The 15,642-nt window shown below is 35.6% G+C and overlaps 1 protein-coding gene across 1 annotated transcript in view; it reads right to left on the bottom strand.

The window, feature by feature from the left end:
• The window catches only part of LOC138700203 (limbic system-associated membrane protein-like), a 1,314,643-nt gene that overhangs the window by 163,819 nt on the left and 1,135,182 nt on the right, over window positions 1-15,642 (bottom strand). Inside the window, exon 5 of the mRNA XM_069826644.1 lies at window positions 12,692-12,789. Within this exon, the coding sequence (XP_069682745.1) occupies window positions 12,692-12,789 (98 nt within the window). The remainder of the gene's footprint in view (window positions 1-12,691; window positions 12,790-15,642) is intronic.

The raw sequence follows: 15,642 nt of genomic DNA, 5'->3' as shown, positions 1-15,642 counted from the left end.
CTTAAACGGGTGGCGGGATTGGTTCCAGAGCTGTACGAGACAATTGGGTTATATCTGTTGACGAACAGTAATTGCGTATGGCAGCCATGACACTCTGCTTGATGACCTGCCAACATTAGGCAATTACAAATCTCTCCAAGTTCCTACCTGAGCAACTAATAAACCTCAAGTTCTTAGGTAGCTAACAATGGCAAACCTTATATCAGGGAAGAGGAGAACTTTAGCGCGAACTAGCGCCCTTACAAAGGATGTTTAGATTTATTATTTATTTAGTTAGTAATTTATCGACTCTGTATCTACTACAAGGCTAATTAGAGTCGCTATATAAAACCTAATATAGTTGGGAAAAGCGCTAAAAAAATCCTACCAAGTAATAAGCCCAATCGCGAATCGAACCCACGTCTGACCAACAGACAAACGCGCTATTGTCTGAGCCAGCGTTTCTCAAACTTTTCTGAAGTGGGACCACTTTTTTAATTCAGAACAGTTCCGCGGACCACTTTACTCTTGTTCACTTCGAAAGCAAAATTATCATTTATGTAGCATATTTTAATACCAGTATACTTACATTTTAATGCAGAAATAATTAATTAAAATTAATTTAATTAAATTGATTAGATATTAGTATTAATTAATTAAGTTAATGTTAATAGAAGAAAATTTCTTATATCGTCGTTTGCAAAAACAGAAATAAAAAAATTAATGCAGAAACATGCCCGATTTTCAACAAGTATAGATGCAATTTTGCATGTTCTATTATTGGTGTGCGACCTACAGTACGTGACAATTTGAATGTGCAGACTGGATGTCAGCAAAACTATTAAGAAAGTCATAAATACATGAAAAGGATCGGTACTTTGGTCCTGTTATGAATTCGGGTGGTCCCTAGCTGGGTAACAGGCACAGCGCCAGATTTGCACGGAAAAGATGGCGAGAAACAACACGTTCATAGTGCTTTAAATCCCTATTTTGCTGCTGAGAGTAAAGTGGGAAGGCGATAGACGGGTAGGTTAAATAAATTTCATGAAATGTCAGTACTGGGAGAAAAAGGGAAAGGCGATTGCCATGTGACATTCACAAACTCTTGAGATTTTCAGCTATAGTGTGATACAAAATTCGATTGAATTTTATTTTTTCTTCTGTCTTTTTTGAAGGACCACAAGGGCAGACATCGAGGACCACAGGTGGTTCGCGGACCATAGTTTGAGAAACGCTGGTCTGAGCCATTCCGGTGGCTATTAAACTAGTGGTCGGTTTTTCCAAGTATTATTAGAATATTATTTAATAACTGTTAAACTCTAAACAGTTTGAAGGATCGGTGGAGCGGAGAAAAATTCTCTCCGGCACCGGGATTCGAACCTGGGTTTTCAGCTCTACGTGCTGAAGCTCTTTCCACTAAGCCACACCAGATCCCAATTCCGATGCCGATTAAATCCTCTCAGTTTAAGCTCCACCTCTTAGTTTCCCTTTAGTGGTCAACCCACATGCATTGTGTCACAGATGTGTGACAGTGGCACAATATCCAACACACTAATGTTCAGAGGTGCACTCATTACGAGTGACTAAGTGGCCGGGATCCGACGGAATGAGCGCCGTCTTAAATCACGCATTAAGTGATTATATACGCATATCATATTATAGCGGTGTACTAAAGTATATATGATATTTCCACGCAGGAATTCTGCGTTTTCATATGATGAAAGATCGGTGGAGCGGAGAAAAATTCTCTCCGGCACCGGACTCGAACCCGGGTTTTCAGCTCTACGTGCTGACGCTCTATCCGGTGTGGCTCAGTGGGTAGAGCATCTTAGGTTATTTAGCGTCTGAAATAGATGAAGGTGATAATGCCGATGAAATGAATCCAGGGGCCAGTACCAATAGTTATCCAGCATTTGCTCATATTGGTTGAGGGAAAACCCCGGAACAAACCTCAAACAGGTAACTTGCCCCGAACGGGATTCGAACCCGGTCCACCTGGTTTCGCGGCCAGACGGGCTAACCATTACTCAAGACGTATGGACTAGTGTATGATGAAATAATAAATATAGTTAGATCGGTGGTTTCCGAACTTTCTGAAGAAGGGACTCACTTTTGGGAGAATTTTTTTTTTCTTTTGCGACCGCCTCCCATTGACCGGTACTTAACATCAATCGAAAAATACAAATGGTAGTAAAATATAAAACAAAGAAAAGTTTACCCAGAACCAGTGAATACCACCTGAAGAACGAAAAAAATACAAGTTTAGTATATGTTTCACCAATGATACGAAATATTATGCAAAAAATATCTCTAGTTCTTCAAACTATTACCACCATAGCGTTGAAGTAATAGTTCAATAAAAATCGAAAAATATGTTTGCGCTATCCGTTATCCAACGGATGTATATACGTAGAAACTTGATTTCTGGTCACGACATTATTTGACAAAAAGGAAATTTAATTCACTCCAACGTATTAAAGAACTCAAAGATAGAAAATTTCACTATTTATTATAGTCTATACCTATGACAAATACTGAGTTTGTTTTTGTGGACAGGCAATTAAGTTTCCACAATTTTAAAGAATACTATAAAACTCTCTTAAATTAAAATATTAAAAGAACAGCTTTTAGAATATTTCTCAAAAGAAACTAAAAACAATTACGACATCCACAAACGGATAATGAATCTCTTTTTATGTAGTTGCATATAACTGCCTGGAATTACAGAAAATATGAAGAAAAACTCATTGAAATATGCATCTACTGATGAACGATTCAAATTATACTTTTCCGCAGACCCTAGACCAGATCTGGATGATAAGAATGCCGGAATAACTCGATCTTGCTATTTTTTGTATATATACAAAATACGTTTTTCGTCTATGATTGGTCTCTTATCAAAACAAAAAGGAGAACTTGAAAAGATCACTGTGTGTATCAAATACAGACTCCATATTTGAGAAGCTACTTTCTGAAAAACATGCATATTTATGGTACTGGCACTAATTATTTTTTCGGAAAATGTATTATGTGTCTTTCTCGTGTTAATTTTTTTTACATCGTTAACATGTTTCAGCCTGTTATCGGCCATCTTCAGAATTGGTTGTTGCTGGTCTTGGCGCCTTATGTTTGTGTTTCCTGTGGGGGTGTGTTTGTGTAGTATAATGTGGAGTCAAAGAGTGTGTGTGTTCTGAAATTGAGTTGAGTATTGAGAATTTCATTTGGATGTGTTTTTGTTTGTCTATATATTTCGTACTGTTCTAGTGTGTTTAGTTTCTGACTTTTTGGTTCCATGTCTGTGTTGATGTCTCTGTAGGCGTGGTTAGGATTTGTGATGTGTTCTGCATATGTGGAAGTATTTTGTAGTTTTGTTATGGCTGCGATATATTCTTTGTAACATGTTTGAAATGATCTGCCTGTCTGTCCTATTTAGAAGAAATTGTAACACGAGAAAGACACATAATACGTTTTCCGAAGTGATATAGTGTTAAAAGTTGCGTAATAAGATGTATAATTATTTTGTACTTTATAAATACTGATTTTTATATATTCTATATTCAACGTTGTTTGTATTTATGAATTCAAAATAAATGTATGTAAATAAGTTTTTTTTTTCTATTTTATAAATCATGTCGCGACCCCCTCAGGTCTTTAGTCGACCCCTATTTTGGGAACTACTGGTCTAGACATTGAAAATGCCATAACTTTGATTAGAATAATTATCAGTTTTTAGCTAACGTATAAACTACTGTCGGTGACTCAGGAGAAGACGAGAGCGGACTGAGGAGGAAGGGATGTGAACAGATAACGTACGACAACACGTTCAATATTTGTACTGCATTAAGCGGAAACATTAGGTCTCCTTCTGTTCAACTTAGCTTTAATTTCCATACGCATTGTTACTCATGTTTCCTACACAAGTAATAACCTGGCTACTGGGATGCTTATCTGAGCGATGTTTATAATAATCAACAGCGATAGTCAAGAAGGTCACATTCTTTCCGCTCGTCTTCTCCTGAGTAACGGACAGTACGTAATAATAACTGTATAATTTTTAGGGGCACTTAAAAAAGACAACATAATCCTGTGAAAGTTCAGCAGTCATGGAATTAAATTTACTGTTCTCCTAAAATAATCTACCGCACTGTCATATTATCTATCATTCTCCTAAAATAATCTACCGCACTGTCATATTATCTATCAGAAGTCACAGTATCGTGATTCAAACCATTTTCTTAGAAGACTGATAGCATGTTATGAAACTGTAAAGGTTTCTCCTACCATCTGTGTGAGAAAGAAAAGCAACAAAGAATCATACTTGGGTTTGCTGGTATTAGGATGTGTCTCTTGAAATAAATTATCACACACTGAACTGTGAATTCAGTTGTGTCCCCAACACTGAACACTTAAATGTAAAGCTTACATGAGATAAGAAATAAAAGCCACATGGCGACAAGAGGTTCAATATTGTGCTCCTTTCTTATAAAAAGAAGAAAAATAGATTAAGAAAAAGTGCAACGATGCTCAAAATTCTATTCCACACAGTACAACAATCCAGTTTAAAATATGGACAACGCTTCAACGCTTTTTTTTGGGGGTCTGTTATTTCTTTTAAAAAATTATCTCATCTTTCTTTCCGCTGTGCTTGCTCTAAAGGTAATTTTGGTGAATGTGAGAGAATTTTTAATATCATCCCTTCTTCTAGCTCTCTTGCGAGATATTAAGAACGCCAATTCTACTTGCACATACAAAAAGTAGCTAAATCTTTCTTTTACCTTCGTTCGTTCTTGCTTTAAGGACTTGAATAATTCCTTCAACACATGCAGAAAAAAAGACGTTAAAAGGAACAGATCCAATTCTGTATAATTCAAAGAAGGAGAAGAAGAGAAAGTAGAGAATGAAAAGAGACGGGACGATTCGAAATACTGCGTTAATTGTCCTTTCCTAGAATTTCGCATAATAAGAGAGGTTGGGCGCAAAGGGGTGGGGTAGGATAAGAGGACGGGTCCAAAGTCCTGGAAAAGAAAATGGCAATCCTACTGTTTAATTCAATAGCACCCGAAAAACTTCTTAGCGAAGATGAAAGATTAATCAGCTCGCCACCACACTTATAAATTGACGATTTTCCTCCTCCCTTTCCCCCAAACTTTTCACCACTGTCACAGTTCATTCTGTGTTACGGGAACCGAAAATTTCCTGCATCTCTTTCCGAGTTCTTTATAATAATTAAAATCAGGTAGATAGTGAAGAGTAATTATTTCCATCTTTATGCCTAGCGTTATTTGTAATAATATACTCTTTCGTTTTACAATTAGAGAGGTTCGGGGGAAGATACCTGACTTTTTCTTTGATTGAAAATTTAAGATACTGTTAATTTAGTTTTGACTTCATATTGAAATATCAATGTCTGGAAGGTATTTTGAAACTATATTTTTGGTACAAAACAGAAAACATTAACTACCGTGTTTATAGATACAGTTTTTCTTATTATCTGCACTGTAGGCATCTTTCCCCGATAGTCGGATAAGATGGCAAATGCAATTAACACATTTACTGATATATGTATTTTACCTGAACTTGGTTTGATACATGTATATAACAAAATTGACTTAATCTAAACCTCATGGACACTTTCTCACTCGTCATTGCACATATTTCATTGCCGTGTGCAAGACTCGTGAAATCACTTCTTGCACACAATTAATTCAATCCAGTATATATATTTTTTTCATCATTCTTTTTTAGGAGGCGTTTAAGAGTACGGTAAGAAATCCCGTAGCTTGCGATGCTCTAAAACAGTTCATACCCTCTGTTATAACATGTTCCATCACAAGCTGAAGACTGTCCTTAATCTACTGACTTCTATCAGAGATATTACGTAATGTTTACACATTTCCTGCAATAAAACAAAAAATAAAACTCTTGCAACAAGTTGCCATCTTACCCCGAAAAAAGTGATAATTTTTCCCAAGTATCGGGGTAAGATGCCTAGTGCAGTAACGCAACCTGAAATGGCGGAACAAGATAGTTGGTTGTTAACAATACAAACTTTAGAACCTTAACTACAATATCCATTACAAAGGTTTGACAGTTATTACGAATTCAAGGATGTATTAAAATTTTAACATAGGCAATTATTTTATAGCAGAAAAATTAGCTGTTTTCTTTCTTTTCTTCTTCTCACAACAAGAACACGTAGCAAAATGAGTTAGCTTCCATTATACAGACATTCAACTGTCTCAGTGATCACGAAGATATGCGCGTGGCGTTCTCTCTTGGAAGAATGTGAAACCAAAAATAAATAAGCATCTTCCCCCAATAATCATCTCCCCCGATTCACTCTACTTGTCATAGTGAACATGCGTATTTGTGTTTTAAACGATCATCGAAAAGAGCCTACAAACTGTATCTCATACCGGTACTGCAAACATATATAGGGTGTTCCTATTTATGCGACAAGTAACTGGGATACGAGTCCCCTGAGGTGGCTGAGTGATCAGAATTTCAGTTTGTCACGCAAGCGGTCCGAATTTGAGTCCCGATCTGGCCTGGAATATTTCAATGAAAAATCCATTGTGAAACTTGTGGCGGACAATTTCGCAGTTGGGGTTTTTCTCGGGGTTTTCCCGTTTCCCCATATTAGGTATCTAAAGGTATCTACATCTGCATCATTCCGTTGCCTGCTCGAAATTTGGGTACGCAGCGAACCTTAGTGTAGTCAGACAGTGTGGGCTTGAGAATACGGCTAGGTTGAGGGTTAGTGCAGCATGCAACAGATCGTAAAAGGTCACAGTGCTAAGTCATAGTGCCCCCGTCCCTGAAATTCCCATTCCATTCCAACTGGGGTGCGAATAGTACACTGAAATATGAATGCAATATGATCGACTGTTTACGAATTACACTTCTACTTGATCACGACAGGCAGTAGATATAGTTTCTATCAAAAGTTTAAGGATACCCTTCAAAATAGATGTTTCACTCCTGTTTTATAGGCCTACTTATGTGCTGTGTACTATGTACGGCTGTGAAAAATGAAGTTTTTTTTTTACTGCAAACCCAATCTTTCTATATTCCAAACTGTGAATTATATAACAATCTTTCTGTTATGAAAACTTATTGAAAAATTACATTTTTGTAGAAAAAAGTAATTACTCCAGAATGGATGTATTTATATCAATGAATTTTGGGGTAGAGTTAGGTATTATCTCAGTAATTCTTCCACATTACAATAATCTGTCACTTCATGTCCATACTCACTGAATTTCGACCCATTATCACTTTTTTTTTCAAAGAATAAATCTAATCTTTCCGCACTTACAACGAAGTTCACAACTGTTTGCTAAAAAATGGAGGGAATAAGCTCATTGACAAGTTTTTACCAACTCCCAATGTTATGATGTAAATTCCAGTGGCGGTCCGTGACCAATTTGTCCAGAAGTCCGAACTCAATAGAATTTTAGAAACTGGCAATTTTTCTTAAATAAAAGAAAGGAAAAAAAATCAAGATTACAATCCGTAAACGAGCTCTAACATATTTTTAAAATAAAAAGTGATAATTGGACAAGAAACATTTCAGACAGTAAGTAAGTAAGTAAGTAAGTAAGTAAGTAAGTAAGTAAGTAACTAAGTAATTTTACATTGTTACATGTGCTCTCTTAAACTGAGTGAGCATACGGGGAATTAAATCAATGGTTTTCCCAAAACACAATTTTAAATGCTTCATATAAAACATCTTCTATCCTTCTCTCTTGAAAAGGAAGGAGAAACATACAAAACAGTATTGACATTTTTTGTTTGAAGTATCTCAAAGAATAAGCTCCTGAAATCAACGACATTAACTACGGTTCAACCTGTATATAGGGGATGAAATGGTACATTTAGGACACTGGACACGGAAAACATAAGTTTTCCCTAATGAAATAGAAAATAATTGATCACAGTTATTTTTTTACAATCAAGTGCAACACTGTGTTTGTGCTTTAGATAGATTCAGAAATAATCTCGTGTGTGGACTATAGTGAGATGAGAGTAAATTCTCTAAAGAGCAAAGCCATCAGCTTTACAAGGAAAAGAAATAAAATAATCGCATCGTATACGTTAGGGGGTGAAATAATTTCGGAAGTTAACAAATGTCAATACCTTGGAATAACATTTAGCAGCGATCTCGGCTGGAGGGAGCACGTTACAGACACAGCGGAAAAAGCATGGAGAGCGTTGCACTTTGTGATGAGGGTACTAAGAAAAGGCTCTGATAAATCCAAAGAGATTGCATATAAATCACTAGTTCGTCCAGTAATGGAATATGGTGCTGCATGTTGGGATCCTTACAGATTAGAACATATTAAGACACTGGAAAAGATTAAAAAACGGGCTCTCAAGTGTTGTCGGAAAAATTCACCATTAAAATGGGACACACTCGCGGACAGGAGAACGCAAATTCAATTATGCGCACTATTCAAAACATACAGAGGTGAGCCTGCCTGGAGAGAAATAAAAAATAGGTTGCAGCCGCCAAATTACTCTTCAAGGAGCGACCACTCATATAAATTGAGGGAAAGAAGACAAAGGACGGACACTGGAAAGTTTTCTTTTCTCAATCGTACTATCAGGGACTGGAATGCTTTACCTGCAGACTTACTAAAGGCTTTACCAACAACCAAAAATGTATTTAAAAATAGGCTTAAGGACTTCACTAATAGGCGGTAATTATACACAATATTTAAAGGCTGTAATTGATATTTTGTTACTGAAGTGTTGTATTAATGAAGAATAATGTTGTGTCAGTGAAGTGTGTTGTGTAAGTAAAACGTGTTCCTGTCAGTGAAGCTTTGTAGTTTATAGTGGCAGTGCAAAGTATTTGAACAGTGAAATGTTTTTGAAGTGTTAGTGAAATCAGGATAGAATCAGTGAAATGTGTCGTAGTTCCAGTGCAGTGAGTGAGTTGACAGCGAAATGAGTGTAGTGTTGGAAGGTACTTGTGCAGATATGAACATATCATACTCGTGGGTTTTAGTTCGAACTTAGGTTTAAGGCACAAATTATATTTACTTTAAATGTTATTTAAGTGATCGTGCTTCATTTAATTTAGGACATTATTATTATTATTCTTATTCTTATTCTTCTTCTTCTTATTATTATTATTATTATTATTATTATTATTATTATTATTAATTATTAGTATTATTAATTGTATTTTTATTAATTGTGTTTATTATTGTCATTATTGAGTGTAATTAGTTACCAATGCCACCGGGTATATACCCATTGCAGTGTGAATAAATACATACATACATACACACATACATACATACATACATACATACATACATACATACATACACACATACATACATACATACATACATACATACATACATACATACATACATACATACATACATACATACATACATATATTCATACATACATACATCACTTTCTGTGTAGAGAAAAAAGTTCAGCTCGTGTGAAAGGAATGTCTTTCATTATAAGTATAAAAATTATAATGTATAAAAAGTATAAGTTGATACTTGTCTATATTTTAGTCAAGGTACGTTAAGTAAATAGAAGTAATTACAAGTAAAGTTTATTTTTTTGCTAAATTATCAAAAAGGGGTCCGATTCTGTTAACTGCCTACGGGCCCTGGGGCTCTATGTCCGGGTCTGCTAGTAGCTACAGTTCATTGATTTTACGAGGCACTATAATCATGGAGGCCTATTCCATTCGCGAAATTTTGGACATGCATTTAATGTACGGGATGTCCGATTGTAATGCGGTGAGAGTAAGAAATCTATCCGCAGTTCATATACAATGTGGAGCCTCCACATTACAGTACAGTGGCGGCACCTGTTACAGACAACATTCAAACAGCTACATTCATTGAAAATGAGACACATATTTATATGCACATTTTAAAATCAGAATAGTCCATACTACCACCCCATAAATTACAACAAGAATTTTGCTTCGACTTAAAAAAAATGTGTCCCTTATGGTTTGGTGTGAGCTGAATCCGAAAATGCATCTCTTTTCTTCGTATCACGTAAGGTTTTTAAGATATAGTAGGCTATGATTTCACTTTTCGATAAGTGCTACATCTGGTTCTGGTTGGGGGTTGTAAATTAAAACAAAAGCTAATGCATTTTATGAGTTTATGACTTATTTCTGGTTTCTTATGGTTGTTGGCATGTTCATTTGTACCTCTAATAAATAAACAGAGTCCACACCTGTGGAGTAACGGTCAGCGCATCTGGCTGCGAAACCAGGTGGCCCGGGTTCGAATCCCGGTCGTGGCAAGTTACCTGGTTAAGGTTTTTTCCGGGGTTTTCCCTCAACCCAATACGAGCAAATGCTGGGTAACTTTCGGTGCTGGACCCCGGACTCATTTCACCGGCATTATCACCTTCATATCATTCAGACGCTAAATAACCTAGATGTTGATACAGCGTCGTAAAATAACCTAATTAAAAAATAAATAAATAAACAGACATTGGTTCCTTCTATTAAGTAAATTTTATAACAGTTCAAAGTGAGATCTACTCAATGAACAAACAATGGTGTGTTTTTTAGTATTTAAAAGAAAAATTTACCAGTTTGAGTGTAGGCAAATTAAAAGAAGGCATTTTCATCGGTCCACAAATTCACAAAGTTATGGCTAAATTTCGTTGGAAATTCTAGGGCAGACAACTACATAGAATTTGTTGTGTAAACCAGAGAAAATGGGATGTAATATGTCTCTCAAAATACAATTTTTACATTCTCATTTGCATTCCTTTTCTTCTAATCTTGGAGTGGTAAGCGACGAGCATGGGAAAAGATTTCATCAAGTAATATCTGAAATGGAAAGGCGATATAAGGGAAGATCATCACCGAGTATGCTTGCAGACTATTGTTGGTTCCTTGTAAGACACAGTTCCGGGTCTAATTATAAAAGAGTGATCCAGAATGGTAAGTTCAAATTCCGAGATTTTCTCAATATGCACATGAAATATTTGTTGTTGTTGTTGTGTTTTGTTGTGTTTTAAACTATGTAACATCATTTTTGTCTCTAGTACACATTTTTCAAGTGTTATGAGGCATTTTGAACCCCTAGTGTGTTTGAAGTTATCAGTAGCAGTGAAACATTAAAAAAAGAGAAGATTTTCATAAAACATTCAATTCATTCCCCCCCCCCCCCGAAAATGGTACGTGATGGCGCAATTTGGATTTTAAATTCAGATTTAGGGCACAATTATTAATAATATATAGAGATCTAAACCAAGCTCATCAGGTTGATCAGGAAAAGAGGGCCATTAAATGAACCTTGTATTCCATATCTTAGTGCCAAGTATAACATCAATCTCTTCAATTGGTCAGTGACAGGTTTATCTTTTGGTGCTCGGAGTTCTTTACCAAAATTTACATATAATTTTTAAAACAATTATCAATATCATCTTTTGAAATTCAAAAAATCATCTCGCAAATTCTTAAAGATTCCCTGCAGGTTATACAGTTTCATTTATACCATTCAGAAGGCCGTAAATAAGGATATGCTAATTTTAAATAAAATCTTTTATTTTATTAGTATAATTTTATAGTCATCTTCTAAGATTTTATTTTATAATTGATAATCAATGGTGCGTAATTATTACATTTTATTTTTATACCAATATTCATATTTAACTGATTATACTGTATTTGTTTGCTATTAATTTCCGAATCCTCGTGGTCATCTTTAATTAAGGCCGGACGAGTTATTTCCCTCTGTCTGTGTATTTCGAAGCAAGACAAAAAGTAAAAATTTGTTGTTCAATGTTAAATACTCTTCATCCTCTGTCATTGTGTATGTGATTACGTCAGAAGAAACGGGACACCTCAAAAAACAATCCCAGCAGAATCTTTATACTTCACTTGGACTTCTCTATATACATTTATGCTCGACCATGCCCAAATGTAGTAATTATACACCTAGTAGCAGTCATTTAATGCATGTCATTAAAGTACACCTATTCATTAAAGTTAAGATTTTCGATTATTCTCGGATATGCAATCGAAAGACAATTATCAAAACGTCATGGAGGCTGGAAATCCAATACTGTCGCAGAAGGTTATGTTCTGTTACTATAACAATTAGCGTTAATTGTAAATAATATTCAAATAAATTCAATTTGTCATCTCGTTTTTCAATGTCGAATTCAAGTTCAAGGTTATATCAAGTTTAACGTTTATCTTACTCTCTAGGTTATATATCAAGATCGTCGACATTCGTTGCCCGGAAAATATCAATACTTTCGCGTCTGCGCACATCTCACAATTTACGAGATTGCACAAGGTCAGTTCGCTCCCGAGTCACATAAGAATAACATGAATACTTATGAATAATTTCAAGTTAGAAATATGGTCGAGCATAAAAAGTCGTATGAAACTTGCCTATAATGGTAATTAAGACGCTTGTATGAAAATTATGAAACGAGCGCAAGCGAGTTTCATAAACATCCTCGCGTCTTAATTACTATCATTATAGGCTCGTTGCATAATGTACTATTATTGAATGAAAAATACGCATATAATATGTCATTTTTACAAGACCGTTACATAACGAAAGCTGCCACTATTTCAATCCCTGTTAACTAAGCAATTTGACTGTATGTCATGGAATACATGTTATGAACGGTTCGAAAATTGAATTCACTGCAATCTCCCCTTTTGCAAGACAAATGTAGTGTTGCTCACCTCGGGGGCTGGCTCCCCGTGAACAATGCAGACAAGTTGAGCCTCGTAACCCTCCCCCGTGTGCACCCAGCTGCGCTCCACCTCGATCTCTGGCGGATCTGCAACAACGGAAACCATAACATTAAACTCAAGTTTAACACGTGTGGTTCAAGTGCTACCTTCTTATGCTATAAATATATTTTTGCAGGTTTAGTTCTGGCAAGAAAGAGGATATTAACATTCGAAAACATGGGGAATGCAACAAAAATCGCAATAGATTGTAATGATGATGATGATAATAATAATAATAATAATAATAATAATAATAATAATAATAATAATAATAATAATAAACTAAACGATCACCTATAGGCCTACATTCACTGCAGTACATGCAATATAGGACACAAATTTTGTTTCCCAAATACAGTTTGTAAATTAACATAACCTCCAATAATTCATTTTTTAAACTAAATGCAATACCAATACTACTTAATTCGACTACGAAATATAAGTATTTCAACTCATAGCTTGTTAATTCTTATAGTAACACAACTTCCTTCGCTACTACTGGGTGTTCATTTCAAAGTGTATTATGACGTCACTCTTGTGAGTCAGCGATTTGAAGCAAGTTTCAGCTTTTATGTCAGAGAAGTTGCCTATTAATCAAGGCGTTCAATCTGAACTTGAGAACGTGTGCAGTATAACTTGAACATCGTAACAACAGATGGCGGTCTGTACGGTCTGTGTGCTACCATAACCTCTTTCGAACTGTGTTTTGCAAGGGGAAGTCGTATCCAGAGTATTTGTTATCATCGGTTGCATACGGCAACATTCCACAACACAAATCAAATGCTCCGTGTCCATGTTGACAGTCGAAGTTAATGTCAACAAATACTGTACGTAAGTAATCGTCTTAACCCTCTCCCCATATTCCGACAGTAAGAAACAAACTCACCCCAGTACGTATTTCCAAATAGTTCACATTCCTGCCACTACTGGAGTTACCATACGTATCGGTAAGTACTCTTCAGAATGAACACCATACTTGCTAGGCAACTTCTCCGGCACATAGGTAAAAAGCCTCTGCGGAAGTGTAGGAAGATTGAATTGTGCAGGCTCATCGGCTAGCCACATGACGTCATACAGCGAGCCATGACATATTTTTAACTGAACACGCAGTAGAACCTTTGGTTTTGAATGTTAACAGATGTTAAAACATTAAAAATAATTATAGGAGTCTGGATAGATTCTTGCCGTGAGTGGAGTTTTATCTTCAACCTACGGGGCTTCGTACTTCACCCTTATCTTGCTTTCAGACATTCAAATAAGGAAGATCTCATCCAGAGAATTGGCGTCTGGAAATGTTCCGAAAATGCTGGCTGCGTTTCCACGTTGGATAGCTATTCCTATTCGTTGCCACAGGTAATTGGTGTAGTGACGGTCTCCAGTGACAGTCACCAGACTTCTACCAATTTCGAAAATTAGGTATTTTGCTTCTTTACACCAGGAGACTATTGTTTCGACAGCAAAGACGATGAAGATGTAATTGTCTACTAGATGTACGTATTTACGACGTTTACTGCGTACGGCAGATTCTGCTGCAGAACTTGCGATTTTAGAAGTTGATGGCAATTGGGATGGAGCTAAGGTATCCACGCATGTGGTATCCCACATTAGCGATTTTCCTCTGCTCCACGGGACCAAGGTTAACCCATCCGGGCGACTAATCCCAGTTGGTTCTAAAATAGCAGGGATACCAGATGATGTTAATGCTCTCTTGATTATGTTGTTAATTGTTGAATGTCTAAAAAAAAGTCCCTTACACTTAACACAGCTCAAAGCATGATGATCGAAAGTGTCGAAAACTTCCCCACATACACATTTATGTGGTAGGCAGATTTTGCATACAAGACGTAGAGCGACTGCAGTCTTAAAACACTTGTTGTCCATCAGCGTTCCAATATTTGGGGAAGGTAGAGCTTGTAGATATTTTTATAGAGAAATGTATTCTGAATGACAGTGGGCCTATGGAATCTATCATTCATATATATATATATATATATATATATATATATATATATATATATATATATATATTCTATTCAATTCAATTTATTAAGCCATTAAATATGCAGTGATAGGCTTCGTCACAATACAGAAGGGGGAAAAAACATACATTTGAAAACACACATACAATTGAAAACAGTAAAGTTTAATTAGAATGAAAACACAAAATATTTTGAAACTCTAAAAATTAATAAAAACTCTTCACTCTTAATGTAATATTTGTAACTAAATGTAAATAACTTTGTCTATTAAAAGACAATTTCGTATGAATTTATATTAAGAAACTCATCTACAGAATAGAAAGGATTAATTAAAAGCCAATTAAAAAATCTAGTTTTGAAATTATTGGTTGGTAACTTATAATATTGACTGTGAAGCTTATTATATAATTTCATTCCCATTTGTGGCATTTCTATATTCTATTTGTTTATATGAGAAAATTTCCAAAACGTTTGTCATAAAGAAAACATTTCCCTGTCTCAGAGTAGCCTATGTTTCGTAGTGAAATCTCATGTAGAAAAACACAAGGTACAAAATATAATGTTTCGATTTTATTTATGGATACCAGTATAAGTAATTTATTATTGTTTTCGTTTTCGTCCGTCTCTTTCCAATGAAACTTACATACATAAACCTAAGTAACGTGGACAATTGGCAAGATTTCTCACATACGGGCTATATATTGCATTACTTACACCAAAGACTTCGGGAAATTGAAAACGAATGTGAACCCCAGTAGCTTCAGGGCTCAGTGCCAAGTTCTATGGAATCTACAGTTATAAGAACGCTTGCAGTTTGTTCCGGCTTTACTACATGAGAGGTTTCATTCTCCAAACATATACCGTACTACATATTCAACTTGAAATGATATATATTTAAGTAAGGTCTAATAATAATACTTA

The sequence above is a fragment of the Periplaneta americana genome, chromosome 5 (genome assembly GCF_040183065.1).
Source record: "Periplaneta americana isolate PAMFEO1 chromosome 5, P.americana_PAMFEO1_priV1, whole genome shotgun sequence".
In the NCBI taxonomy this organism is placed as follows: domain Eukaryota; kingdom Metazoa; phylum Arthropoda; class Insecta; order Blattodea; family Blattidae; genus Periplaneta; species Periplaneta americana.
This window is presented reverse-complemented; position numbering and strand designations above follow the sequence as displayed.